This window comes from Montipora foliosa, chromosome 3, assembly GCF_036669935.1.
Source record: "Montipora foliosa isolate CH-2021 chromosome 3, ASM3666993v2, whole genome shotgun sequence".
Lineage (NCBI taxonomy): Eukaryota > Metazoa > Cnidaria > Anthozoa > Scleractinia > Acroporidae > Montipora > Montipora foliosa.
This window is the reverse complement of record NC_090871.1, coordinates 10,499,875-10,526,477: the sequence shown is the minus strand read 5'-3', so window position 1 is coordinate 10,526,477 and position 26,603 is coordinate 10,499,875. Positions and strand designations below refer to the sequence as shown.

At 40.0% G+C, this 26,603-nt stretch overlaps 3 protein-coding genes across 4 annotated transcripts in view; all 3 read right to left on the bottom strand.

Annotated features, from left to right (window-relative positions):
- Window positions 1-1,360, bottom strand: part of LOC137996723 (uncharacterized) — a 49,487-nt gene extending 48,127 nt beyond the window's left edge. The window contains exons 1-2 of the mRNA XM_068842281.1: window positions 1,269-1,360; window positions 1,097-1,148 (exon numbers count right to left, since the gene is read on the bottom strand). The gene's annotated coding sequence lies outside the window, so the exon portion shown is untranslated. The remainder of the gene's footprint in view (window positions 1-1,096; window positions 1,149-1,268) is intronic.
- Window positions 1,361-6,237: 4,877 nt separating this feature from the next.
- Window positions 6,238-26,603, bottom strand: part of LOC137996722 (uncharacterized) — a 107,834-nt gene continuing 87,468 nt past the window's right edge. Inside the window, exons 2-3 of the mRNA XM_068842270.1 lie at window positions 7,500-9,516; window positions 6,238-6,744 (exon numbers count right to left, since the gene is read on the bottom strand). Of these exons, the coding sequence (XP_068698371.1) occupies window positions 7,508-9,502 (1,995 nt within the window). The 5' untranslated portion in view covers window positions 9,503-9,516 and the 3' untranslated portion in view covers window positions 6,238-6,744; window positions 7,500-7,507. The remainder of the gene's footprint in view (window positions 6,745-7,499; window positions 9,517-26,603) is intronic.
- LOC137996720 (uncharacterized) overlaps window positions 13,081-26,603 on the bottom strand; it is a 35,994-nt gene continuing 22,471 nt past the window's right edge. For both annotated transcript variants that reach the window (XM_068842266.1, XM_068842265.1), the window contains one exon: window positions 13,081-15,827. In XM_068842266.1, the coding sequence (XP_068698367.1) occupies window positions 13,783-15,813 (2,031 nt within the window). In that variant the 5' untranslated portion in view covers window positions 15,814-15,827 and the 3' untranslated portion in view covers window positions 13,081-13,782. The remainder of the gene's footprint in view (window positions 15,828-26,603) is intronic.

Below are 26,603 nucleotides of genomic sequence, written 5' to 3'. Positions count from 1 at the left end.
ACAGTATATATATATGAGTTCAGTTTTCTCACCTTAAAATCAGCTGCTCCTCAGCGTGACAACCGCGAGAACAGACGCCGTGATGCGACTGACACAAAATATTAAACCATGCGCTTCCTTTCATAATACTCTGCACCCCCAAAATAGGGACTTTGGATTATTAACTGCTACCCCTGTTTATTGTGATGGCACAATACACAAACTCTCAGAAACTCCCTTTGGGATTTTCTGCTTTACGTCATCCTAACCATTTCGTACTTGCGGGCGCAAACAATAGAAGCGTCATCATTACCTACCGATTCCTCGCGGCCCCTGTTCGAGCAAATCGAGATTTTTTCTAGTATACCGACTGCATATTTGAACCGTAAGTACTGTCCTTAATATACGCGCAAGCTGCTAGGATGCCTCCTCGGGATTTTTCGCCTCTGGGCGAAATCCCTGCAGGGGCAATTATCGAAACAACATGTGATATTTGTAGTTATTTCATGATCGATTCCTTTTCTCTCATTATTCACCATGAATATTGAATAAAAGCTGAAAACCTTACAAAGAAGTAATAAAGAACTACGGAAGAACAGAACTGAAGTGTTGGAGTTTCAGTTTGAGACTGAATTATTATATATCATTTTGGGTGCTCAGACAGGGCTATTTGAGGCTTCTAAACGCGCATGTTAAAACAAGACAAGATATACTGCACATTAACCAGAGTAAACGAGTATCAAATGAATAGACACTTTTCTCAAGGTTCCGAAAAAACGCAGTTGCTGCCGTGTTGTGATTGTGAACCATAATATTTTGTGAGTTGAAACCGTGAGTCATTAAACTTAGTAGTGAAGAATGGGAACGCCTGCAGACATTTTTCTTCTCATTTCCGAAAGAAGAATTGAACATATTCTATAATTGTAAGGAATGTATCTGTATAAATCAATTTTGCACTTGTTCACAAATCTCCAAAGACCTTTTTCACTGTTTCATCCTCAGTTAAAGAAAGAACATTGAAATCTTCGAACAACATCAAACATAAAGTAGTATAGCGGACGAGTTGAAACTGAGGCTTGAAGCTTTAACCAATAATGCACTTTTCACTTGCCACTACCTTATAACTGAAGGCTTGAACTTCTTGAACTCCAGTGCTGAAATCAGTCTTCCTACAAAACAATAAAGCAAGTTTTCGAATTTCATGAAGATATTTCCGCAATATGAGTCTGCGACAAACTTCAGCAACGAAGACCTATTTTTTCTATTAATGACGATCCAAAGAATTTTACCTTTAGTGTAATTACTCTCCTCTTCCTCGGAGCTTGGAAATTTACCTTGAATATGGAACGACAAGGTTTAATAGACTAGTGCAATGTCCACCAGAGAATAGATTTCTCTGGGAGTTGTCAATCACGTGATTTCGAAGAAAGTTCCAGTCACACATGACTTCCGCTTTTCTGAGGAACATTGCAAATGATATACGTAAAGACTTTCTTTTGACCCAAAGCCACTAAGACGAAAACAAAAGCGCCGGGATATCATTTAAATGTATACAACAAGAATTCCCGTACGGTAGGCTTCTACAGGTTGTGCTCGGCAACTTTTGGCAACTTATTGTGTTTGGAGCAAATTTTTATGGGCTCGGCAACTTTGATCAAGCAATTGTCTCTGGCAAAAGCATAATTTCCGGAAATTTCAACTGAAAACTAGGGAAGAAATGAGAAACGTGTTTTGTAAATTTGTTTTTTATAGACGAACATTTCGGGCCGAAACCAGATTGGGCGATAGTACTGAGTGCCAACACTGCCAGTGGGGAACCTGTGCATATTCCCCAGGGCTCTCAAGTTTTACACCAAGAAACCGTTGATGTTCACGCAAGGGTTCTCTCTTCCCAGGCTCTCTCGCTTTTTTTCAGCCCTTGGCTAATGAGAGACGAGAGGACATGGGTAGCAAATAATCGTAAAACACTTTTTTTCAATCTGTATTCCAGAATTCCACGATCAACTTCTGTGTTTTTAACAACTGAAATCTTCAAGAATGTATGCTTTCTTTCAGTCAAAGACAAAATGACAAAGACATCAAGATTTCAGTTAAAACCACGATCGCAGCTTTTAGTGTAATGTTAAAAATAGTCACTTTTCTGACACTGATGGGGATACAACTGATACCAGATTCAGTACTCTTGGATGTTGCCGAACCGCTGACAATAATATCAGACTTAACTGATCGATTAGAGTGTGATGTGAAGTGCTAAGTTTCTACCTCATATTAACCATGTGAGCGTTAGCCCTACTTATGGAAATGGGTCCACACCGTGAAGGACAGAGAACTGAAAACTCTGACCAGGGTGGGAATTGAACCCACGACCCACGATATAAGTGCTACACGGCCAACGTTTGCAAAACGTAATCCTTCTTTGCACTTATACATGTTCATTGCCCTTACTTTAACAAGACTCAGCGAGCCCACTGCTGTCAAAGCCAATCTCCCTTGGAAGATTCACCACGCCCACTGTTGCTAAAGCCAATTTCCTTTGGGAGATTCAGCACGCCCATTGTTGTAAAAGCCAATCTCCCTTGGGAGATTCACCACGCCCACTGTTGCAAAAGCCAATCTCCCTTGGGAGATTCACCACGCCCACTGTTGCAAAAGCCAATCTCCCTTGGAAGATTCACCACGCCCACTGTTGCAAAAGCCAATATCCCTTGGGAGATTCACCACGCCCACTGTTGCAAAAGCCAATCTCCCTTGGGAGATTCACCACGCCCACTGTTGCAAAAGCCAATTTCCTTTGGGAGATTCAGCACGCCCACTGTTGTAAAAGCCAATCTCCGTTGGGAGATTCACCACGCCCACTGTTGCAAAAGCCAATATCCCTTGGGAGATTCACCACGCCCACTGTTGCAAAAGCCAATCTCCCTTGGGAGATTCACCACGCCCACTGTTGCAAAAGCCAATCTCCCTTGGGAGATTCACCACGCCCACTGTTGCAAAAGCCAATTTCCTTTGGGAGACTCAACACGCCCACTGTTGTAAAACCAATCAAAACAAAGCTATCTCAACGTCAGGGGAAACATGATACTTTTAGCGGGAAAAACATCTTCCTAAATTCTGGAAGGGGTTGACTGAAGGAACTAGTGTAAAACGTAAGTTTTAGAAAGCGTTGACCGCTCGATTTCTTTTTCAAGACGTACTGTTATCTAATTTGCATTTTTAGTTGGATTTATCAAATAGGGACGGGAGCAGCATCAAGGGGTGGGGATCCAAAGCTGTCATAAGAGTCAAACCTCCTTCCCAGGACCTCTCCCTTCCTTGGCTTCTAGCCCAGAAGCCAAGGGAGAGGTTCTGGAAACGAGGTTAATAAGAATCATGCAAAATGCTCATTGATTTTCTAAAAAAGGAAAGGGTACCTCATAAATGGTTATATACGTCCTTATTTTCTCTTGGTTCATTGCAGTGTACATAAATTGGACAGATTAAAATACTGTATATCCAACAAGGGTCTATGTAACAAATGCTTCCAGTTGTAACACCTCCTTGGGATCTCTTGCACAAGAAGAGGAGTATATTTCTTTCTGAATTCCACACCAGTACTTTTATTTTAAGAAACAAATTGTTGCAGTTTTTTTGTTATGATATGCAGGGTTTAATTCGGTTCAGTGAGATCGCAAACCAATAAATTAAGGATGTAACATTTTGGAGCGCTCCCTTAACTATAAGAGTTACTAAAAGCAATGATGTAGTAATCACTCGCTCAGACAAGGTGACACGTCCTGTTATGTAACGTTTGAAAAACGAGCAGCAGTGTTTTATCTGGGTTTAAAAACACGAGGCGATAAAACACGTGCTGCAAGTTTTTTGACCGACTTAAAAAACATTACACAAAAAGCGTGCCCCTCTGGACTCAGAACAATGGTTCAAATTGTGAGAGGAGAATATTAGCGGACAAGAAAAACAAGCTATGCCTTAGGAGTGTTTTATCGCGATATAAAGCTCATGCACGTGACGTTTTCTCGGTGTTTTGATAGGCTGTTAGGCTCGTGAATTATTAATGATTTTTGAAGAACATAGAAAAGTATCTGTTGTTGGCAAATATTGTATTTTCTTAAGTTTGATATTTCTTGTCTCTTTTCAAACCATTTTGAAACCATTAGTTAAAGTACGTTCGGGTTACACACTTATTCAGAAATTTAAATCGCTGAGATAGACTATATAGAGCAAGAGAATCCATCGTGGGGTTACTAAAGGAGTTCGTACCAGCTACGGTCAAAATTGGCTTGCTCATATAGTAATCTACCACACTTTATTGTCAATCTGGTTACGTCATTGCTGTAACTGGCGGATAATAAGATTGGTTCTGTTGCTCAAATCAACTCGACCAGGAGCCCATCACCCGGAGCGTGCAACTTAACTATACTTGTGCAACGGCGTTTTCACAAGTAAAGTTATTTTTGGATTGAATTTCCCGCTAATGAGACTCCCACAGGAGCCCGATGACCAATTACAAGAAATTAAACTGTCGTCATAGGGTCACCGAACCGTAACTGACCTTGTTTTTTGACCTAATTCGCGGGAAGGGCTAGTCTAAAAATAAATCTACTTGTGAAAACGCCGTTTCACAGACGCTGTATGGAAGTTGCACGCTCCAGGATGGGCTCCTGACTCAACTCACATCAAATCGTAACTTGGCTTTTGAGGCGTGAACCGAGAACCCGGAGAAAAACCTCTCAGAGCAGAGACTCAACCCACATGATACGCCAAGTCTGGGAATCGAACCCGGGCCACATTGGTGGGAGGCGAGTACTCTCACCACTGCGCCATCCCTGCTCTCCGTGCAGAAACATTTAAATCCATCCGAGGAAGCTACGAGTAATTATGATCGGGAAGTTTTACAGGGAATTTTTCATTTCGATTTTGTTCTTTTTCATTATTTCTCTTTTTGCCATGTAAAATTGGCACGAAATTAATTTTCACCAGTTCGTAAATAGTTTCAGCCACACAACTAGTTCGTTAAACCATAGTCTTGTCTTTTAAAATTTATTTCTTAATATTTTCCAATTTTATTACAGAATTTTAGCTTAGCTTTGTCATTGATTGTAAAGCCACACGTATTTCGTGACTGATTCTTAATAAAGACTTCTATAAAGACCTCTATCTATAGAACTGAAGATGCACGATATTCGTTTGGAAGTCTATTGAGAACCGCTGTGCATAACAGCCAAAAGTAATGATAGAAAGAAAAAAAAACGGAAAAAAAGAACGCGTAATAATCGAAAGCCAAACGTTTAATTTATTTGTATCATGCAAACGCTCATAAACATAGATAAAACAGAAAGAAAGAAGGTGTGATAATTACAATGGGTTCGCGTTTGTTTCTTTACGCGGCTTATTTGAAATGATCTCGGCTTTACGAAAGAGGTATGCGCAATGTTTTGCGCGCTTGTCTTTAACGTAACTTATTTCAAATCTCGGCTTTAAGAACCAGGTATACATAATGCTGTCATTTTGACGAAAGAAGAAGCTTGCCCATTGAGAGGACACTATGACTGATACGGAATAGGCCATTTCCGAGTTCATGTCTGCCTCCTCTTCAAAGCGAGTTTAAGTGCAAAGTTTTTGTGATGGCAATTGGGTATACTTTACACATTAATGAAAACTAATTTTCATAAGAAAACCTTCGCACTTAGACTCGCTTTAAAGGGAAGGCAGGCACAAACTTGGAAATGGCCTATTGTGCACGCGCACATGCGTGTGTGTATTTAGTTGTTTATCCGGATTAGTATAAGGCGGTAAATAAGCTTCACTTTTATAGGTTTGGTCAGTAGATCAATGATATATAATTATCATATCTTTGCAATTGAAGGTGCGATGGACAAATACATGTTTTATATATTGCTAAAAACATAAGTTTATTGAGATGTGGCTGTGTTGCCAGATAGAACTGAAGATGCACGATATTCGTTTGAAAGTCCATTGAGAACCGCTATGCATAACAGCCAAAGTAAATGATAGAAAAAAAAAAGAACCCGTGATAATCGCAAGCCAAACATTTAATTTTGTATCGTGCACACGTTTATTAACATAAATGAAATACAAGCAAAGGTGTCATAATTGCAATGTGTGAGCGCGCTTGTTTCTTTTCGCGGCTTATTTCAAATCACCAATTCAAGAACGAGGTATACACAGTGTATTGTGCGTTTGTTTTTAAGGTAACTAACTTATTTCAAATCTCGGCTTTAAGAACGAGGTATACACAATGTATTGTGCGCTTGTTTTTAACGTAACTTATTTCAAGTCTCGGCTTTAAAAGCGAGGTAAACACAGTGTGTTGCACGTTTGTTTTTAACGTAACTTATTTCAAATCTGGTTTTCAGAACGAAGTATACACAATGTCTTGCGCGCTTGTTTCTTTACGAGGCTTCAAGTTCTTTGAAATTTCGGCTTTAAGGACGACGAATACACAATGTGTCGTGCACTTGCATTTAACGTAACTTGCTTCAATTCTAGTTTTAAGAACGAGGTATACACAATGTGTTGTGCGCTTGTTTCTTTGCGCAGCTTATTTGGAATGTTGCGAGTAGACTTCCGGTAACTCCATTGGACTCAATGCGCCAGTGGACTCCGATGGATTTCACTCTCCTGAACGTGAAACAGGTATGACTTCCGGTTCCATTTCACGACTAGACTTCTAGTAACTCCAATGGAATCTAGATTTGACGACTGCAATCTAGTTGAGTGTATTGGACATGTCTTCTGGAGACGTAGCTGCAAAAGGAAACAAACAGCGAGAAAGCAACAGCAACATTGACAGCCGAAAAGGTATCAAGGAAGGAATCTTGTCAGACGTATGGGAGAACGGAAGCAAGGTTGGTGGACCACGTGTTTTGGTTTGTTGGACACGATTTTAAGAGGAACTTAAAGAAATCGAAAGAAACTGGAGTGTTTGACTGTAAATTTTAGAGTAAAGCAATCAGTAAATTTAGTATTATCGTTTAAGCTAAGTTGAGGAATAGATAATTTATGATTTAGGATTTACTATCTTTCCTAATATTAGGATTTACTTTTTTTTTCTCTTAAATTGAAAGCATTAGTTTATTTTGTTTTAGAAGTTTCATGCTTGTGCGTTGTGCGATTGTGGAAAGGGGCGTGTGTGTGTCATTGTCGTTCTTCGTTTTGTGTGCGGGCCAACCTTCTCAATAATAAACATCTTGTTAATAGGGCAAAGTTGGTATGTCGTATGGGAGAATATTGACCTCGGTCAATGGTACACACCTCATTGTGTTCGGTTTGTGTTGGCGAAGTTGGTTTTCCCTTACGGACCTCCCATACAGACCTCCTGCTTGGTCATTACAGATTAATTCTCGACTTTTTACTTCGACGAACACGGCTAGAGTAAAAGACAATTTATCCATTCTCATCGCTGCAAAATTTGATTACAGCCTTAAATGATGAGACCAGGTTTTACATGCCACAAGACATTTTTTTAAATCGAAGTAATTAATTAATTAATCAAATAATACCTGATAAATTACATTACACAACAACATTTTTTTGTATGGTTCGATGGCTGGGGTGGACTTTCCGATTTTGCCGACTTTGTTCCAGCAGCATCTATCATTTTAGACGGCTCCTCTCGGAAATTTGCTGTAGTTGGTGGGGAGATATTAATATCACTTGTTCCATGGCTCGATGGCTTGGATTTTCTTTCCGGTTTTGTCGACTTTCTTCCGGCAGAATCTATCATTTTAGACGGCTCCTCTCGGGAATTAGCTGCAGTTGGTGGCGGGATATTAATATCACTTGTTCTATGGCTCGATGGTTTCGATTTTCTTTCCGGTTTTGTCGACTGTGTTCCAGCAGACTCTATCATTTTAGACGGCTCCTCTCGGGAATCTGCTGCAGTTGGTGGGGGGATATTAATATCACTTGTTCCATGGCTCGATGGCTTGGATTTTCTTTCTGGTTTTGTCGACTTTCTTCCGGCAGCATATATCATTTTAGACGGCTCCTCTCGGGAATTTGCTGCAGTTGGTTGTAGGGTATTAATATCACTTGTTCCGTGGTTCCATGGCTTGGATTTTCTTTTTCGTTTTGTCGACTTTCTTCCGGCAGCATCTATCATTTTAGACGGCTCCTCTAGGAGATTTGCTGCAGTTGGTGGGGGGATATTCATATCACTTGTTTCATGGTTCGATGGCTTGGATTTTCTTTTTCGTTTTGACCCCTTTCTTCCGACAGCATATATCATTTTAGACGGCTCCTCTTGGAGATTTGCTGCAGTTGGTTGTAGGGTATTAATATCACTTGTTCCAAAGTTAACCGATTCACTCAATTCAGGTGGGACCGCAACTGTTGCCATCTCTCTCCAGTTGATTGACTTTCCGCATCCAAATTGTGGTTTCGAACTTCTCTCAGATTTCACGGTCTTATGGCTGACCTTGGTAATGCGAAGTTGGCCATCAACAAGCCATCTAAACCAAAAGGTGCCCATTTCTGCGTTTGCTGGATCCCTGAAGTCGTTGACATTGTCAAGTCGATTTCCACAGGTTGTATTGCCTTCACACCCTTCTGACTTGGTCCAAATGGTACCACAGTGTGGACATTTGCGCAATTCAGATACTCCATGCTCACTCTGGTATCCCAGACATTCCGTTCTGATATCGTAGAGAACCGTGCGAAGTTGATTCACCATGTTAGCAACGTGACCAGCTTCAATGGCTGCAACATCACCTTCAAATGTAAAGTTGTTGGTCTCAGACATCCTCTTCTGGGCTTCAACAATTTCATCTGTCATGTAAGCCTGGAATTCAAAAACAAGTTCAACCAAATCTGTCCCGCTGAACGCTTTTCTTGCTTCATCGAAAGCCTTCTTCTTCTCTGAAAACCTCTTAACTTCATCGCTGGTGGACTTAAGAATCTTGCAATGATTGCTAGGGATTTTGAAAAGCTCAAAAAAGTTCTCATCATCCACTGTCAGGTTATGTTCTTCAACGCAGGAATTGATTATGTTTTTCCTTAGTGTTTCGTGGTTTGTGGTAATCCAAGAAAAGACAACAGTATCGATACCAAGCTCATCTTCTATCGGCGGTATGAATTCCTTCTCCGTCCAGTCTACCATATCCATATGCGTGACAAGAACCCCTACTACATCCATAGGGAGCTTTACAAAGCGATCAGCATATTTGCGAGCATTGTCGACCACAGAATCAATGCGAGTCTCCGCTTTAACAACAATAAATATTCTTGAGACAGGTCTAAAATTAAGTGCCCTTGCTATCTCCAAGTTGTGGTCCAATTTATCCTTCAATGCGTTGCCGCCTGGTGTGTCGGCTACAACAAGGCTGCCGTCAGGGACGCAGAAGGGTTTGAAGGTCTGCGTAAAACTCTCGTTCGCATCTGAACTCCTGCCCTTTATTCCAGTCAGTTTCTCCACTAAAGTGGACTTACCAGTTCCAACATCACCCAGAAGAACAACATAGGGTGCTCTTTCGGAGGTCGAAAGCATCGAATTGAAACCTGCCATGACGTTTAATGCAACTGAAAATGAAGAAAATCGAGAACTCTGTTAAAATGCATTTGGGATTGATATTGCCAGTGACATTGGTGATTGCTATGACGATGACAATGACAGTTACAATGACAATGGAAATGACCATGACAAAAACAATGACAATGCCATTGAACATGCTAGTGCTAGTGGCAATACTAATCAGTCACTGTGGGAATGCTAATAGCAACAAAAATGGCAGTAACATGGTAACAGCAATAGCAATGAAATTAACAACGACTGTGTCAATGAAGTGACAATGACCACTCCCAAAAGGGCTTTTAAGGGCCAATCACAACGTAAACAATGCGACAACAGAACAAAACAACTAGTTTAAGAACCCAACTGGCCAGAGGCACATTAGGTGGCTATTTACAAATACAGACAGAAAGTTGAACCATAGTTAATAGAGGGGGCTGGTTTGGAAGCTCGGCAAATATCAAAGGAGCAAACAAAGATCCCAAGATTTATGTTGGAAAGTCCACGACCGTGCACAATCTTTTGTTTTGCGCTCATGCACTATGCGTGAATTACGGAACCAACACGTTTCTATTGGTTAGTTCCTCAGTACGGAGTAAACAACTATTGTGTTTTGTGCACGGTCAAGGCCAAAAAAGAGAACAAAGACATACAACAAAGAAAGTTGTCGGGTTTCATAACCATTCCCGTCTATTAACTTTGGTTGAACCAGGGACAACCAGGATCACGTTCAAAGAGTGGTCAAGAGGGCTGGGACTGGGATAGGGACAACAACAACAACGGCAACAAAAACAACAAAGACAGCGATGAAGATAATAACAATGGAAATGGTAATGGCGATGGCAATGACAATGACAATGACAATGATAGTGATAATGATAATGATAATGATAATGATAATGATAATGGCAATGAACATGGCAACGTCAATGATAATCGCAATGGCAATGTCAGTGATATTGGCAATGTCAATGATAATAGCAATAGCAATAGCAATGGCAATGGCAATGATAATGGCAATGGCATTGTAATGGGAATGGCTAAGGCGATGACCGCGGCCACGGCCATGCATATTGTACAAATATTTTAGCCACAACCTCGGCTTCTCATTGAATTGTGTCATTCATGTGGCGTTCGCGCATGAAATTCAAGTCCAATTCACTTGATTACTCACCGTGGTAAACGAGCAATGGTTTGTTATAGGACTCCTACAACTAAGTTCTGATTGGAAAGAATATGTTAATTTTCATTTTCCTTGACATGATCTCCAAGCTGTTTTGCTGAGTCAACTCATTGTCGTTTCGGATCGAAATGACGGAAAATAGCTGCGAGGAGGAGACGGACAGAGATTTTCATGACACAATCGACTTTCACTTCGAACTCCCAGGAATATGATGGTGAATCCTGCATAGGTATTAAAGTGGTTATACAGTTAGGTGATCTCAGTCCACCTACCGTGGAAAACGCAGGAAGGAGACGTTTGATGAAGAGTGAAGTTATCCTTGCTCTTAGCCGGATAATTTTGAGCAATTGTCTCTTATAATCAGTTGATAAAGCACTGCACCGGTATCGCAGAGGTCATGGGTTTGAATCCCGTCGGAGCCACGCTAATTTTTCAAGAAACTGTAAGAGAAAATTGAATCAAATTGTCCAGATTAGTGCGAGGATCACTTCTATATTTCAATAACCCGCACTACAAATATATATACATTTATGTTCGAGGGTTGTTGGTTTGGATCTGTCATCTTTGCAATTTGGCATATAATAATGCCGCTGCATTTTATCGAAAACAAACTGCATTATTAGGAATATTTAAGTATGAGTAATGGAGTGTTTATTAAGAATGCTGCGAGAGGATTTAGCAGTGGCATTACCCCTGTTACTTTCTCTACTGTAAATGAAGGCAACACATGTTTTTGTGTAGTTATTTGGTGAAGCAGGTAGAAAACAATGCTTTTTGATGACTATCGGCAATTATTTCCGTATGAATCACGTGAAACTTTTTGCTTAATTTGTATCAGGTATGGGCTGATCACATCATTTGATTGTCATAAAATTCTCCACCATAACCTGTGCTTACCTACGTATAGATAGACAATGGAGATTTTCGCGATGTTGTTTGAGTTTAGGTTTGCATTCTTTTTTTTAAACATCTTTATACTACGAGTTTCGTGTATGAGCACCATAACGTGAATCTTACAACATGCATCCAAAATTAAGAGAAAGCTAGTGTGTGGTACCAAAAGCTTTTATTTATTGAACATCTCTGATCTTTTATAAGCGTGCGCCAAGCAATGTCAGCAATCCGCCATGCTGCATCTCTTGCTGTACTTAACACAGTAACAAATTGCATTAAATTTATTTTGAAACTTTTAAAATCAAACGCTCCTATCAAATTATTAGGTAATTCCCTTGAAATTGTTCTACTATCAAACTTTTTTGGAAACTTGGCGTAATTTACATTCATGATATGAACATTGAAAAAATTCAATAAAAAAATGGGGTCACCGTGCTTGTTTATGCGTCAGCAGGCTCTTAAAATGGGGTATTTTTACTGTTTTTGCGTTAAAAATTCGAATCACCTTCATACAGAATTAAGTCTTGGTTACTTCGAAGACACACAATTTTATTTTGAAAATAAAGCAGTAATGCTTCATTTACGCTGACTTTGATTTCCTGGTTGTGGAAATAGTGCACTTTTTGGGACAGTTCCGTGGTTAGCTTGAAGTCCTCGCCTTGGGTAAAATACACCCAGTACGGCACTGTTTTCCAAAAACTATTCATGTTCTACTATCAAAATTTTTTTCTTCTTCAAATATGTTATTTATTAGACTGTTCTTCGCAAATGCCTGAAAAAAAAATCGGGGGTCACCGTGCTCGTTTGAGAGAAAAGGAGCATTTATTTCGCTATCCGGTTTAATTTGAGCGAAATCTACGTGTTGTGTGCGCACGTGCTCATGTGCGGTAGGGATGCGCAATGCAATACTAAGGAATTACCTTAAGTCTTACTTTAAAGCTATAATGATTTTCGCCAAAATCTTAATGGAGTATTCTCGACCTCTAACTTTGGCTGTTAGGCTCCAATCGAAAAACAACAATAGATTGCAAAAAGTTTCAACCTTTAGCAGTCAAAAATTCCTATCAAACTGGAATGTGAGTCTATTGCTGCAAATATTTTTGTCCAGGTACTTAAAGGTGTTCCTGACCTCTAACTTTAAGGTAGTTTCCTCCGCTGCTGACTTCCAGAATGTCACGCAACCCTCCCCCAAAAGAGTCTTTGGGGGCAGCGTTGCGTGACACCCCCAGGAGACTAACCTTAAGACTGACAAGAGTTTAACTTTAAAATCACTTCATACTATTCTATCACATCACATTACAATAGTTTACATACTTAATAAAAACTACCTTTTACATGCCACATTACATAGCTACCAGTTTTACATGAAATTGTAAAAGAGTAGGGCATGTAGTTCCCGGTGTTGTGGTCTGTCTTCTGTGGTATATCATGGTTGGGAGGGTAAAAGGGCGCACTTAATTTGTAGCCTCGCTCTGTTGTGCGACCCCCACCACAGCCTGTTTCTCTGCTGTGGTGAAAGTGACTAAAAAATAATAATAATCAGTCATAAGTGAACCACGTTGTCGGACTTGTGTAACGTTTTTTACCTTTAATAATTACTTATCATGGCATTCTAATCACCAAGTTTAAGGCATTTTCATTGCGAGCAAATGTGGCAAACTTAACCTTCTTTAAAGCTACCTATGGGAGATTGTAAGCAATACATTTCTGAGAAAAGTTGCAAATCATCTATGCTTAGCGTTACTTATTGCTTCTTTCGAGGGATAATTTCTAGTTTTTTTTAATATAATAGTTTCTAATATACAGAGGACGCTATCTTCACACCGAACTTATGTGTCTCTTGTACCACTGGCGGTCGAGCAAACTATCCAAGATAATGAAAATACTATCTGCAAGGTGCCAAATGTCATATATTATAAAGACGAAGCCACGGCAACAGTCACGATAAACTGAGCAACAATAATCTTGTGATTACCGTCAATGAGTCAGCTTCGAGCAAGTCTGATCTCATACGTCAATTGGCATAAAGTATGGCAGTAAGTTGTCATTTACAATTAGTTTTATGTAGGACCTCGCGTTTTTAAGCCTTGTTGTTCAGTGTTATTATTATGATTATGGTGACGATTATTATTATCATTAGATTTAATCACATAAAAATGTCTTTTGGAGTTTCAAAAGGCTTAAGGAGTATCTGATTTCCTTAAAACTTGGATGGCCTTTTTGGTAGTTTCGTCGTTCTTCCGGCAGCATCTATCTTTTCAGACAGTTTTCCTCGAAAATTCGCTAGAGCAGGTCGCATGGTCTTGTCATCACTTGCTCCGGCCTTAACCGTTTCACTGAATTCAGGTGGGACCGTAACTGTTGCTATCTGTTTCCAGTTGATTGACTTTCCACATCCAAGTGAGTTGTGAAATTGTCGGTCAGATTTCTCGGTCTTATGCTGGGATGGTCTTTCTGGTAGTTTCGTCGTTCTTCCGGCAGCATCTATCTTTTCAGACAGTTTTCCTCGAAAATTCGCTAGAGCAGGTCGCATGGTCCTGATATCACTTTTTGCGACCTTCACCGCTTCACTGAATTCAGATGGGACCTCAACTGTTGTCATCTGTTTCCAGTTGATTGACTTTCCACATCCAAGTGAGTTGTGAACTTGTCGGTCAGATTTCTCGGTCTTATGCTGGGATGGTCTTTCTGGTAGTTTCATCTTTCTTGTGGCAGCATCTATCTTTCCAGACAGTTCTTCTCGAAAATTCGCTGCAGCTGGTGGCAGGGTCCTGATATCACTTGTTGCGACCTTCACCGCTTCACTGAATTCAGGTGGGACCGTAACTGTTGCCATCTGTTTCCAGTTGATTGACTTTCCACATCCAAGTGAGTTGTGAACTTGTCGGCCAGATTTCTCGGTCTTATGCTGGGATGGTCTTTCTGGTAGTTTCATCTTTCTTGTGGCACCATCTATCTTTCCAGACAGTTCTTCTCGAAAATTCGCCGCAGCTGGTGGCAGGGTCCTGATATCACTTGTTGCGACCTTCACCGATTCACTGAATTCAGATGGGACCTCAACTGTTGCCATCTGTTTCCAGTTGATTGACTTTCCGCATCCAAATTTTGGTTTAGAACTTCTCTCAGATTTCACGGTCTTGTGGCTGACCTTGGTGATGCGAAGACGACCATCAAACCATCTAAACAAGAAGGTGCCCAGTTGTGCGTATGCTGGGTCTCTGAAGTCGTTGACATTGTAAGGTCGATTTCCACAGGTTGTATCGCCTTCACAGCCTTGCACCTTGGTCCAAATGAGACCACAGTGTGGACATTTGCGCAATTCAGATACTCCATGCTCACTCTGGTATCCGAGACATTCCGTTCTGATATCGTAGAGAACCATGCGAAGTTGATTCACCATATTAGCAACGTGACCAGCTTCATTGGCAGCGCCATCACCTTCAAATGTGAAGTTGTTGATCTTGGACATCCTCTTCCGGGCTTCAACAATTTCATCTGTCATGTAAGCCTGGAATTCAAAAACAAGGTCAACCAAATCCTTTCCATTGAACGCTCTTCTTGCTTCATCGAAAGCCTTCTTCTTCTCTGAAAACCTCTTAACTTCATCGCTGGTGGACTTTAGAATCTTGCGATGATTGCTCTGGATTTTGAAAAGCTTCAAAAAGTTTTCATCATTCACTGTCAGGTTGTATTGCCCATTGCACGTCTTTAATATGTTTTTCTTTAGTGTCTCTCGGTTTGTGGTAATCCAAGAAAAGACAACAGAATCAATACCAAGCTCATCTTTTATCCGGGGTGTGAAGTCCTTATCTGTCCAGTCAACTAAATCCATGTGCGTGACCAGCACCCCCACCACGTCCATAGGGAGCTCCAGAAAGCGATCTGCATACTTGCGAGCATTGTCCACCACAGCACCAATGCGAGTCTCAGCTTTGACAACAATGAATATTCTTGAGACAGGTCTAAAATTGAGTGCCCTTGCTATCTCCAAGTTTTGGTCCCCTTTATCTTTCAGTGAGTTGCTGCCTGGTGTGTCGGCTACGATCAGGCTGCCGTCAGGGACCCACAAAACTTCGTAGGTCCTCGTGAAACTCTCTTTCGCATCTGAACTCCTGCCTTTTTCTTCCGTCAGTTTTTCTAATATAGTGGACTTACCAGTTCCAACATCACCCAGAAGAACTACATAGGGTGGTTTTTGGAAGTTCCATATGAAGCGATTGAACCATTCCATGATGATATATGCAACTGAAAGTTACGAAAGTTAAGAATTATGTTAAAATTCACTTGATAATTCCAGTGAGTGTTAATTTCTAAAGCAATGACTATTGAAATAACAAGGAAAATGACAATGACAAGGACAGTTACGATATAAATGACCATGACATGAACAGTGCCAATGCCAGTGTCAGTGGCAATAGCAACTACAATGATAGTGACACGGCTATGACAGTAGAGAGCTTACGAATCGATGATGCTCGCACGACGGTGCCGTTGGGTCACGTCATGCTCGCGGTAAAGACGACGTCCGGTAAATTTCCCGCCGTTTCTAAACTTTGTTTTTACCTTTTTATAAGGCAAGGTAGTCAACCTAAAATGCCTACACAAAAACTTGTATAGCATACGCTTATCGAACGAACAAGAATTTGTACTTTTTATACGATGTTCACTAGCCAAAAAACCATGCTTTTCGTTCTGGAACTGTGAAAGATTCGATTTGGATAAGAAAACAACGACGAGTGCAAGGCTGAGTTTCGTTTCTACAGAGAGGACACTTATAAACTTGCTGAACATCTTCAGATACCTGACCAGATAACCACTTACAGTGGTTTAGTTTTTACTTCCACACTTGGAGATTTGGCTTTCAGTAACAGAGACGCTTTTATTTGCAGTTGGGCTATTCGCCATGGCAAAGCACAAGGTCGTCCCTTCAATAAAACCAGACAAAAAAAATCAAAAACATATGTCAAGAACATGCTCCTAAATGTGATACTTGATTATCTGGCAAAAACAGATCGGGAAGAGAACTTTGACAACTAACCTCGCGTCCTGCTATTTTAAGACGCCAGCAAATCGCCCTCACCAACGTCGTCGACTTTGGGGCGACTCCGGTAAGTGTCCATATAGGCAAACGCAGTATGCATGTCTCGCAATCTAACGGCGCCATCGTGCAAACGTAGTCTATTCGTAAGCTCCGTAATGACAGTGACCACAGCAATTTTAATGGCATTAATAGTCGCAATAGCAGTGGCAATGCCAGTGGTAACAAAAATGGCAATAGCGATGTCAGTGACAAGGGCAATAGCAATAATAGCGATGTGACCAACAAAGTCTTAAACAATGACTTTGTTAGCGCCAATGACAATGACATTGACAAAGGAAATGACAACGGCAGTAGCAATGGTACAGACAATGATATTTTCAACATAACTATGTTAGCGACATGACATTGGCAATGACAATGTTAATGATAATGACGAAGTGAATGGTATTGAAAACGATAATAACAAGGTAAATCACCATAAAATGACAATGACAGCAATAGAGCGGTTTTCAATTGAGTGTAAAAAAGTCATTAGAGAATTACTTTGGTTTTGCATAACTTCACTCAGTGATTGGTTCAAAGTTCTCGCGCCACTTTTTCAACCAATCAGAAGTGAAACCAAAACCAATCGTGGCTTGCGCGTGCACATTTTCCCTCGCTTTGTGTCGGCTTACGTGTAATTACTTCGAGTTTTGATTGGTATACTGGATTGTCTCCGTCCTTTTTGATTCAGTTGGCCAAAGTAATTACTTTGGTTTTGGTTTTACGACACTCATTTGAAAACCGCTCTATCAATGATTATAGTGATGATAATCACATTAGTGCGGTTTTCAATTGAGTGTCGAAAGTAATTAGATAATTACTTTGGTTTATGATTACTTCACTCAGTGATCGGTTGAAAGTTCTCACGCCATTTTTTCAACCAACCAGAAGTGAAACCAAAACCAGTCGTGGCTCGCGCGAGCACATTTTCCCGCGCTTTGTGTCGGCTACGTGTAATTACTTCGAGTTTTGAATGGTTTACTGGATTGCCTCTGTCCTTTTTGATTGGCCAAAGTAATTACTTTGGTTTGGGTTTTACGACACTCAATTGAAACTCGCTCTAGCAATGGCAGTGCCGATGACAATGACGAAAACAATGGCAATAGCGGTGGCAATGAACAAGAGGTTTATTTACACGTTTTCCGTATAGAGTATAAAACTAATAGACCTTATTCATAAATGGCGGTCAATTTATAATTCTTTTGTCGAAGTGCAAATTAGCCTACCAAGCCTCGATACCCTACAGTGAATTGAAAAGAATTCTTGCTCTAAAATGAGGCTTGGTAGGCTAATTTGCATGTGGACAAAAGAATTATAAATGTGACCGCCATTTATGAATAAGGTCTATATATTTGTATCTTCGCAACTCAGCTTTAGCACCTTTCATACAATTGCTGGTCAAAATTCAATCATCTTCACCTTCACCTTCGCAAAACGTTTGTTACATTCCAATCGTTTCTGAATTACATTTTGCAAGATTTTAAGTGAACCGCAAACAAACAGGTTGCTAATCACCGACTTTCATTTGCGGCGTTCACCTAGGCGAATAAAAAATCGAGAGTGTGGAAACGAGTGTCGGAAATCCAGAATCGGGAACCGGAAACCGAAAATTACCCAGGAATATACACTGAAGTACGTATGCACTTGGAAATGGGAAGAAAATCTCCATCTGATCAGGAAAACAAATTACTGAATGAATGTTTTTTTAACTCACTTTTTACAAACAAAATAGTGTTAATTACAGCGTTGTAAATTTTATAAGAAAAGCAACACATAAAGCTTATAAAACTTCGATGGCCGAAGGACAAGAGTCTCTATGATACAGTTGTAAATTTTCTTGCAGATTCATATTTGTATAGGTAATCAAGTGATTTCCAATGCAATTTAGAATAAATAAGTATGAGAAAAATTTTTTAAAGACGACAAAAATTGCACGAGCCTGAAGGGCGAGTGCAATTTGTAAAAAATGTACAAGTGCTTATTTATTCCAAATTGCACGAGAAAAATCATGGGATTGCTTATTAAATATGCATGAAAACATTCGAGATGGTTAAGGACCGTGCCTACTAATTCAATCGTATTTTTACGCGGTTTACTGAATATGCGAAAAAAGCAGATCTTAACAAGTGTTATTGAAATCCAAAAAGAAAATTGGGGTAACCACGCATTTCTCGAAGATAATAATCAACAACATTTGTAAAAAGCTTTAAAATACAAAAAATGTATGGCGTTCTGAAAAGTGCGTGGTTACCCCCACTTTTCTTTCTGGATACCAAGATAACTTGCCAAGTAAAAAATTTACAAGTGCTTATTTATTCCAAATTGCACGAGAAAAATCACGTGATTACTTATTAATAATATGCAAGAAAAAATTTGAGGCGGTCAAGCAGAAGAAACGCACGCGTATCACACAATCAGTGAAAATTGCGTCATAAATTGCGCCATCCAGAGCGCGCGCTTGATTTGAAAACAAAAGATTTGTTTGGTTCTGACCAAGCAAATTAAATAGGATTTTGTACGTAGTAGGCTGTTCGCGATCGTAACTGTATTTATCAAGCCTTCAAGAAATTAACATTAATTATGCAAATAAAATTTGTTCCCGTAGTTTATTAAGGGCAATTTTTGTGTGGCTTACACGAAGTGTAAACCACTCAATGCCATGGCCCAAGATATTTACTGGGTTGCCTATGGGCAAACCCAGTCGAGGTCTGCGTTTAGTTTGTTTGTTTTATTTTTTTTCTTTTTTTTCTTTTTTTTTTTTTTTTTTTTCCGTGTCGGTAAAAGTCTTGCCTGTCACTCCCCTGGTAAGTGGTGTCTTTGTGGATAGAGCCTTCTGCGCGTATTTTCGTAGGATCGAGAGGGTAGTGGAACTGCGTAGATTTCTCTGGTGGACACAGTAGAATCATTAACTTAGCCTGCAATGGCGTCGAAAGTCATGCAACGCGAATGGCGTTTTAGTGGATCCTTAAACAAAATATACCCTTATGGAGCTCAATAATGGAAAGTCAGTTGGATAAACTAGGCATGAATCTCAAAGGCGACGAGTACTGGATTTCGACAACAATCTATCGCCCGTCGAGACGAAATCAAAGTGAGCAGTATTTACCTGAAGTACAAGGTAATTTGACACAATTGAGTTTGTTGTCTTCACGCACGCAATGAAATAGGAAGAGGTTTTCGCCTCTAAGAGCAAATATGTTGTTTGTTTCAATAAAACTTTCGCTGGAAAAGGATTCTGTGGTATTTTCTGCCTTTGTGAATTATAATATCATGTTGTGTATTGAATTTTCGAGCTTAAGGTTGAAATGTGATATGCGAGAAGCTTTTTAGTTTTGCTCTGTAAGCAGGAAGGGTTCACAGGCCTGTTGAAAGCGTGCTCGAGTTTCAACAAAATGAGCCCCAAAATCAGTGAAAACTTGTGACGCAGATGAATAATAAAGTAGCTGCTATTTCCAAAATGATGGAATTACCTGGTGATAATAACGTCGTACGCGTCTTGGAGAGTAAATTTTGACTTTGCATAAACAAGAGTTGGGCGATTGTGATCTTTGTTTTGACTTCGCTCATTTCATTGTCAAACTTTATAACACTTGACAGAAAAAGAAACTTTTTAAAAACCCGGTATCTTGCCATCATTTGACACAGATGCTTCACTGTTTGACGAGTAAACATGCCGCGGTAACGTAATCACGGCGCCCGCTGAAATTCCGGCCATGTCACTTTTCGATTTTGCAATTTACTTGAACATAGCAAAAATCTCCCAAAATGTTTGTCGCTGATCGTAACTTTTTATATTCTATATTCACGGTTCAAAATTAATGTTGTTTTCATGTCGTAAATATTTCATTCTCGATCGACCGTCCCGGAAACTTCCTTCTGCTCTTTCTGAAAACTTTGTATCAATAGTTATTTGCTTTTTCATCAATATTTGTTTTGCATAAAGCAAGCTAACAAAATCTGTACCTTGCTGAGTTCGCATTTGTTAGCGTTAATAGTATTTTCAGTCAGATGCTTTTGTTTTTCGTGACGGGTTCATTGTTTTGGTCTCCCATCCTAACACTAACCCCGCTCAACAGGGCTTGACGTAAGTGAAGTTTAGTATTACAAAGCTGTCAGATGCTCAGAGGGCACACTTGTGGTGCAAGGAAGTTGTAAGGGAACTTGAAAATTATCAACATGTCAGCCCAGAAGCCAATGTTTCTCGCTTCTCTTTTATTTGTTATTCTTCAGAGACTGGAATGCTGTATTTCAATACCACACAATTCAGTGCCTCCTGATTTTCTGTAGCACGTACCACAGGCAAGCCAGTGTATGCTTCACGGAAGCATCTCGTTATTCCTGGAATTTGTCACGGTGAACAGAGTGGCTGTCACGTGGTTTACTATCGTCGAAGGTAGGCCCCAGTCTACGCTTGGCTAAGCTACGTAAATTTCTAAGCTTCAGAAAGCGGCCAACACAGCGCGTTGTCGAAGATCGTTTTTTTATCTAGTTATTCGTTCTTCTTTGCTGCTTGGATTTTACACGCCGGCTTTCCTACAGTCGGCTTGTCTTCAAAGTTCGGATTACAGCGAGGAGTTGTGTTCTCACAGGGCAACATTTCAATTCAAAGTCTGGACCTTTGGTACAGGTTGCACCACATGAAAACTTACAAGTCATTATTGACTCTCGCAAGCCAACATTTAACGGCTTGAATCTGCTCCGCAGACCTGCTTGAATATCTGAAAGTTTCTGAAAGTATTTGAAAGGCTCTGAAGTTACTTGAAAGCAAAAGAGACTCTCCTGTGCTTGTGTTGTCATTGCTGTTGTTGTTGAATCGAATTGGACGAATCATCCACACACAGTTGACAAGAGTCTGCTAGCCCACGATTTCGTCAGAAGTAGGTAACATGGGAATCTCTGTTGAACAATACCGATCAAGAATCGGCTCTCATGACAATTTCGTTATAACAAAAGATGCTTTGTCGGGTTTCAAGAATCATTTTTGGAATATAATGCTAATGATGCTTTACATGAATGGCTTTTATTTACCAACATTGAAACGAGTTGTTGGACAATACAAAATATGGAATGAAGTAGTGTTTTGGCTTACCCAATTCGTGTACTACACTTGCTCACAATGTTTGTTTTGGACCTTTTTGTACAGTAGATTAGCACTTTGCATGATGTCAAGTTCATCTATTCATTTCATGTTTCCACATAGCTTGAACTTGGTAAACACACTGGCATAAAATTACAAGGTCCATAATAAGAAAACTTCAAAGATTCTGGTATTTAAAGTCATACGATACCATCATGAACTTCCCTGTACATTGAATTCTGTTGAACTTTTTCTTAAAACCTCCAGGTAAAATTGTTAATCTTATTGGCTTAAAAATTATTAGCAATGTTAATAAGCACTACTCAACATATTATTCCTTAAAATGTTGCTTGTGTTCAGATATTGTTATGCGTCTATCTTTTTTTCCCAAATTCTTCCACTTGCAACCCCATAGCCACTTACATCAACTAAATTTTTCTGTGTTTCTTTATTGAAAATTCAGCATTATGATACTTTACATGCATATATTGTCAAAAATTAATCGTACATTCAAACCAAACCAAGCTCCCAATGTGGCTTCTAGCAAAGTTTACATCATTTCCTGTATGTCCCAGCCCTTGTACAAAGTTTTGTGCTCCTGCGCTGGTACACAAAATGCCAAAAACATTCATACGAAATGCTTCCCTGGAGTTGATTTCACAACACTTGCCCTGGACAAAGTCAGAACTCAATTCCACTTGGTTACGTAAACAAAATCGTGACTGAATCTATCAGCCCACTATAGGACATGATGCTGACATTTTTTCAGTTCCTTAAATCCTCAGGTTACATGCGCAACCTCTGTTGTCAAAATGACACCTCCATAAAACTTTACCCAATAACCCTCATCTTGAAAATAAGCATTTCAGGACGGATGTATGTCAATTATCTTATTTTATTGATTGAGAGGAACAATATTGAAAACTAACCGTAATCAGATATTAGCTCTACTAATAGAAACTCAATGACAAAACAGATCCTTTTAATTTGTAACCTCCCCGATTAAAGCAGCTCAATTTCGTAAGCCACACATGTACGCATTGCGGACCTATTTTTTTTTATTTCCCTGCGTCTCCCGACGCGACTGTTTTCTCTCAGATGCTAATAATTAAATTTGACTAGCATCAGTAAGTCCAGCCACAAAATATTCGTAGCACAATATCCTACGCGAACAAAGTTTATTTGCATGTCAATATATATTCCTATTAACTAATAAAAGCGGCATGAATGCGCAAAAGTTTGTTTACTACGGCTTTCATTCTCGCATCTTTCAATGCTTTCCGGCTTCGCGAATGTGTTTGAACGGAGAGGTGACTGTGATTGGACGACTGAGTCAATGCAGGTCATGCCAGTAGACCCAGGGGAATAAAGAAATTTTGCGGTTGACAAACCGCGGTCCGCCACCCCAGAAAGGGTCAGGTTGTTATCAACGGTCGAAGCCGTGGCCACTTTTGTGATAAAGCACCGCCTTTGAATGCCGTTTTGTTGCAATATTCACCGCCTGACGTTGTTCGCAGGACTTCTGTTGCGTTGATAGTGGGTTGAAATGAAGATTCAATCTTTGTCAATTGATTCTGATGTGAAATTGTGACCGTGGGAATATTTTATCCAGGAATATTTGACTCAAATTGGGGCTTTTACTTCGGGTAGAAGAGCACAGAACGCGTCATCAAAATGGAATTAGTTTTGTGGCATAATTAAACACAAGGTAAATCATAGTTTTGTAGTTTTGAATAATTTTGTATGTTTGTAGACCGCCTCAGCAGTCCGGCAGTGTGGAAGTGTAGAAATTTGGAAGTGTGGAAGTGTGGAAGTTTGGAAGTTTGGAAGTGTGGAAGTGTGGAAGTTTGGCAGTGTGGAAGTGTGGAAGTTTGGCAGTGTGGAAGTGTGGAAGTCTGGCAGTGTGGCAGTGTGGAATCTTGGCAGTGTGGGCTGGGGTTCGTGTTCGGGTTAGGGTCACTACCACACTGCCAAACTTCCAAACTTCCACACTTCCACACTGCCAAACTTCCACACTTTCACACTGCCAAACTTCCATGTACTAATTATTTGTGAGTAAATTTCTCGCATTTGCATTCTTTTCTGATGACGCGTTCTGTGCTCCTCTACCCGAAGTAAAAGCCCAAATTGGTGGCACCTCAGAATTTAGTCTGCAGCCTTGGGATTTTATTATAACCGTTAGCAACCACGAAATCGCGTCGGATCTGGAAAATAACCACACAGGAAGGCAGCTATCCACGATGACAATAAGGTTAGGTCTTTTAATTGAGATTTTTTTCATATAATTATCTTCTTCAGTTTTTTATCGGGATTCTAGTACAAATCCTTATATTTTTGTCGGCCATGCTCACACTGAGATTGGGGCGCCTGTGACGTGGGTCATGAAGTAAAGACTTTCTTTTGACCAAAAGCCACTAAGACGAAAAGCAAAAGCGATCATCTTTTACAATAACACGAATTCCCCAACATCTCTAAATTTTTATTCGATCAAATGCACGACTTCCCTGAATCTGCTGGAATCGAAAAATAGCATGGACCGGATCAGCCAGCAATGATCACCAGGAAACAATTTGCAATAATGTGTTTGCCATCAACGAAGACTTTTCGTACTTTAATATGAAGGGGTTAATTTCTGAAGTAACTGTGGTGATGCGTCGGTTTCTTTTCTCTCTTACCCTGTCGATGAAATCTATTACTCTTCCAGATCAAGTTCTCATTGAAGCATGTTAATGGGGCTGGACAATCTGCGAGCCATGCGAATTTCGCATTTAAGTCTAAGCAACCATTTCAAATAGCGCTGATAAACAGTTATCAAGTCTAAGCACCCATTTTAAAACGGTTAGCTTTCAATAACTGTGTGACTCGCATGGTGACTCGCATGGCTCGCATGACTCGCAGTCATGGCTCGCATGACTCGCAGTCATGGCTCGCATGGCTCGCATGGCTCGCATGGCTCGCTGGATCGCACATTGTCCTAACTCCATATTAATTAGCCTGTGTACAGCCACCCGCTCTCCGAAAAAAAAAAATCGGAGAGGAGCGTCTGTGATTTACCGTTGATAATCGTGGTCCATACCACGTGATTTTTCCTGAAATGTGTGGAAAATGATTGGAATGGTTATTTCCCATCGATCATTACATCATTGAAATAACGAGTTTTGATTGGCTTTTATTTTTATTTCTCCACATCAACACCGTGAGAGCCACCGTGAGATTTTACGATGAGTTCGTGTGTACTTTGAGCAAGGTACAAAATACGAACAAAAATCTTTTTGATTGTCAAAGAGGTTTTTCTTTTAAAGTACGAGCGGAATTGTTATCCATGGAGTGTAAAGTGGAAATCGATTCGACGTACATTTGTAGGAATTGTTGTCAGCGCAAAAGAAACGAAAGCGCTCTTCACGACGTGACTATAGCACTATTCAAAAGATTGTCCTCTCGAAAGCGTCTCCTGCTATTCCTTACCAGTCAATATAATCCCAACGCTTTGCTCTGACCAGCCTAGCCATTCTCAAGCACAATCTACAAAGCGTAATGCCCTGGAAGATTTGAGATGTGAACACATCAAGGAAAATAACAGCTCATAGGCAACGATCTGTGCTGCTCTGAAGATCAGAGGCGTACCCGGTTGGAAGGCTTGCAAATACATCCTTTCCTTTAAAGAGTGCTTCTATGTTATAAAGCCAAGGTATCTTAAAACTATCGGAGACGCTCTTCAATGCACGTTTGAAATCTACCTCATTGACCACCATTTTGAGAATTTAGCTCCAACGAAATATGAGCCAGGCAAATTTTGGTCAGCGTAGATCACTTACTAATGTATGCAAAATTATTCCGGAACTCGATTACTGTAAATCACGGACGCTCCTCTCCGATTTTTTTTTTCGGAGACCGGGCGGCTGTGCACAGGCTACATATTAATTCTCTTGGTCAAAATGATGCCGAAGTGACTCACTGCCGGGGAGAAGATTAATTAAGCTCGACCGGATTGTTTTGGAATCTTTCAAGTTCTTGGATCTGCGTAATTGATGTGCGAGTCCTGACAAATCATGATATTTTGCGATAACCGAGTTCAATAAATGTTTTATCATTTGATGACTGAGTTAACTTTATTTTTCACAATTCCCAAAAATGAAATCTTTTTCTGAAAGCTCAGGAAAGCGAACTGTCATTTTCACACAAGAGCGTGGTTTCAATTAAGCATGAACAGAATATTATTTGCAGCCAACACTTATTTGTAGACAACCGAATTCAATAATTGCTTTATTATTCATTCAAAATATTTTCTTCGCTCAAACTTCTAAACCTACTCACAGCCATTTTTCTGCTCAACAAAAATAACAATCTCGTCCCCAGCTTTTTTCGGTCAACGGTTCAATAATTTGCAGCGGGCTGCCCTTTTGACGTCATTGATTCAATATGACGAAGTTTCTTTCCAAATTTGGTGAACAGCAGCTGGTTATGGTGAAATATGCGTGTGGTTTGAACCAATCAGAAACGGGGAAGTAGTTTGAATGAATAATAATTGTAGTTATTTCATGATCGATTCCTTTTCTCTCATTATTCACCATGAATATCGAATAAAAGCTGAAAACCTTACAAAGCAGAAATAAAGAACTACGCAAGAACAGAGCTGAAGTGTTGGAGTTTCAGTTTGAGACTGAGTTATTGTATGTCATTCTGGGTGCTCAGACGGAGAGTTATTTGAGGCTTCTAAATACGCATGTTTAACAACATAAGATATACCGCACATTATCGGGGGTGGAAGCTGAATAATTGGACCTCGATTATTCGTTATTCTTTGTGTGTTTTGTTCGAATTATTCATTATTCTTTTTAAATTTTTGTAGGTTATTCATTAT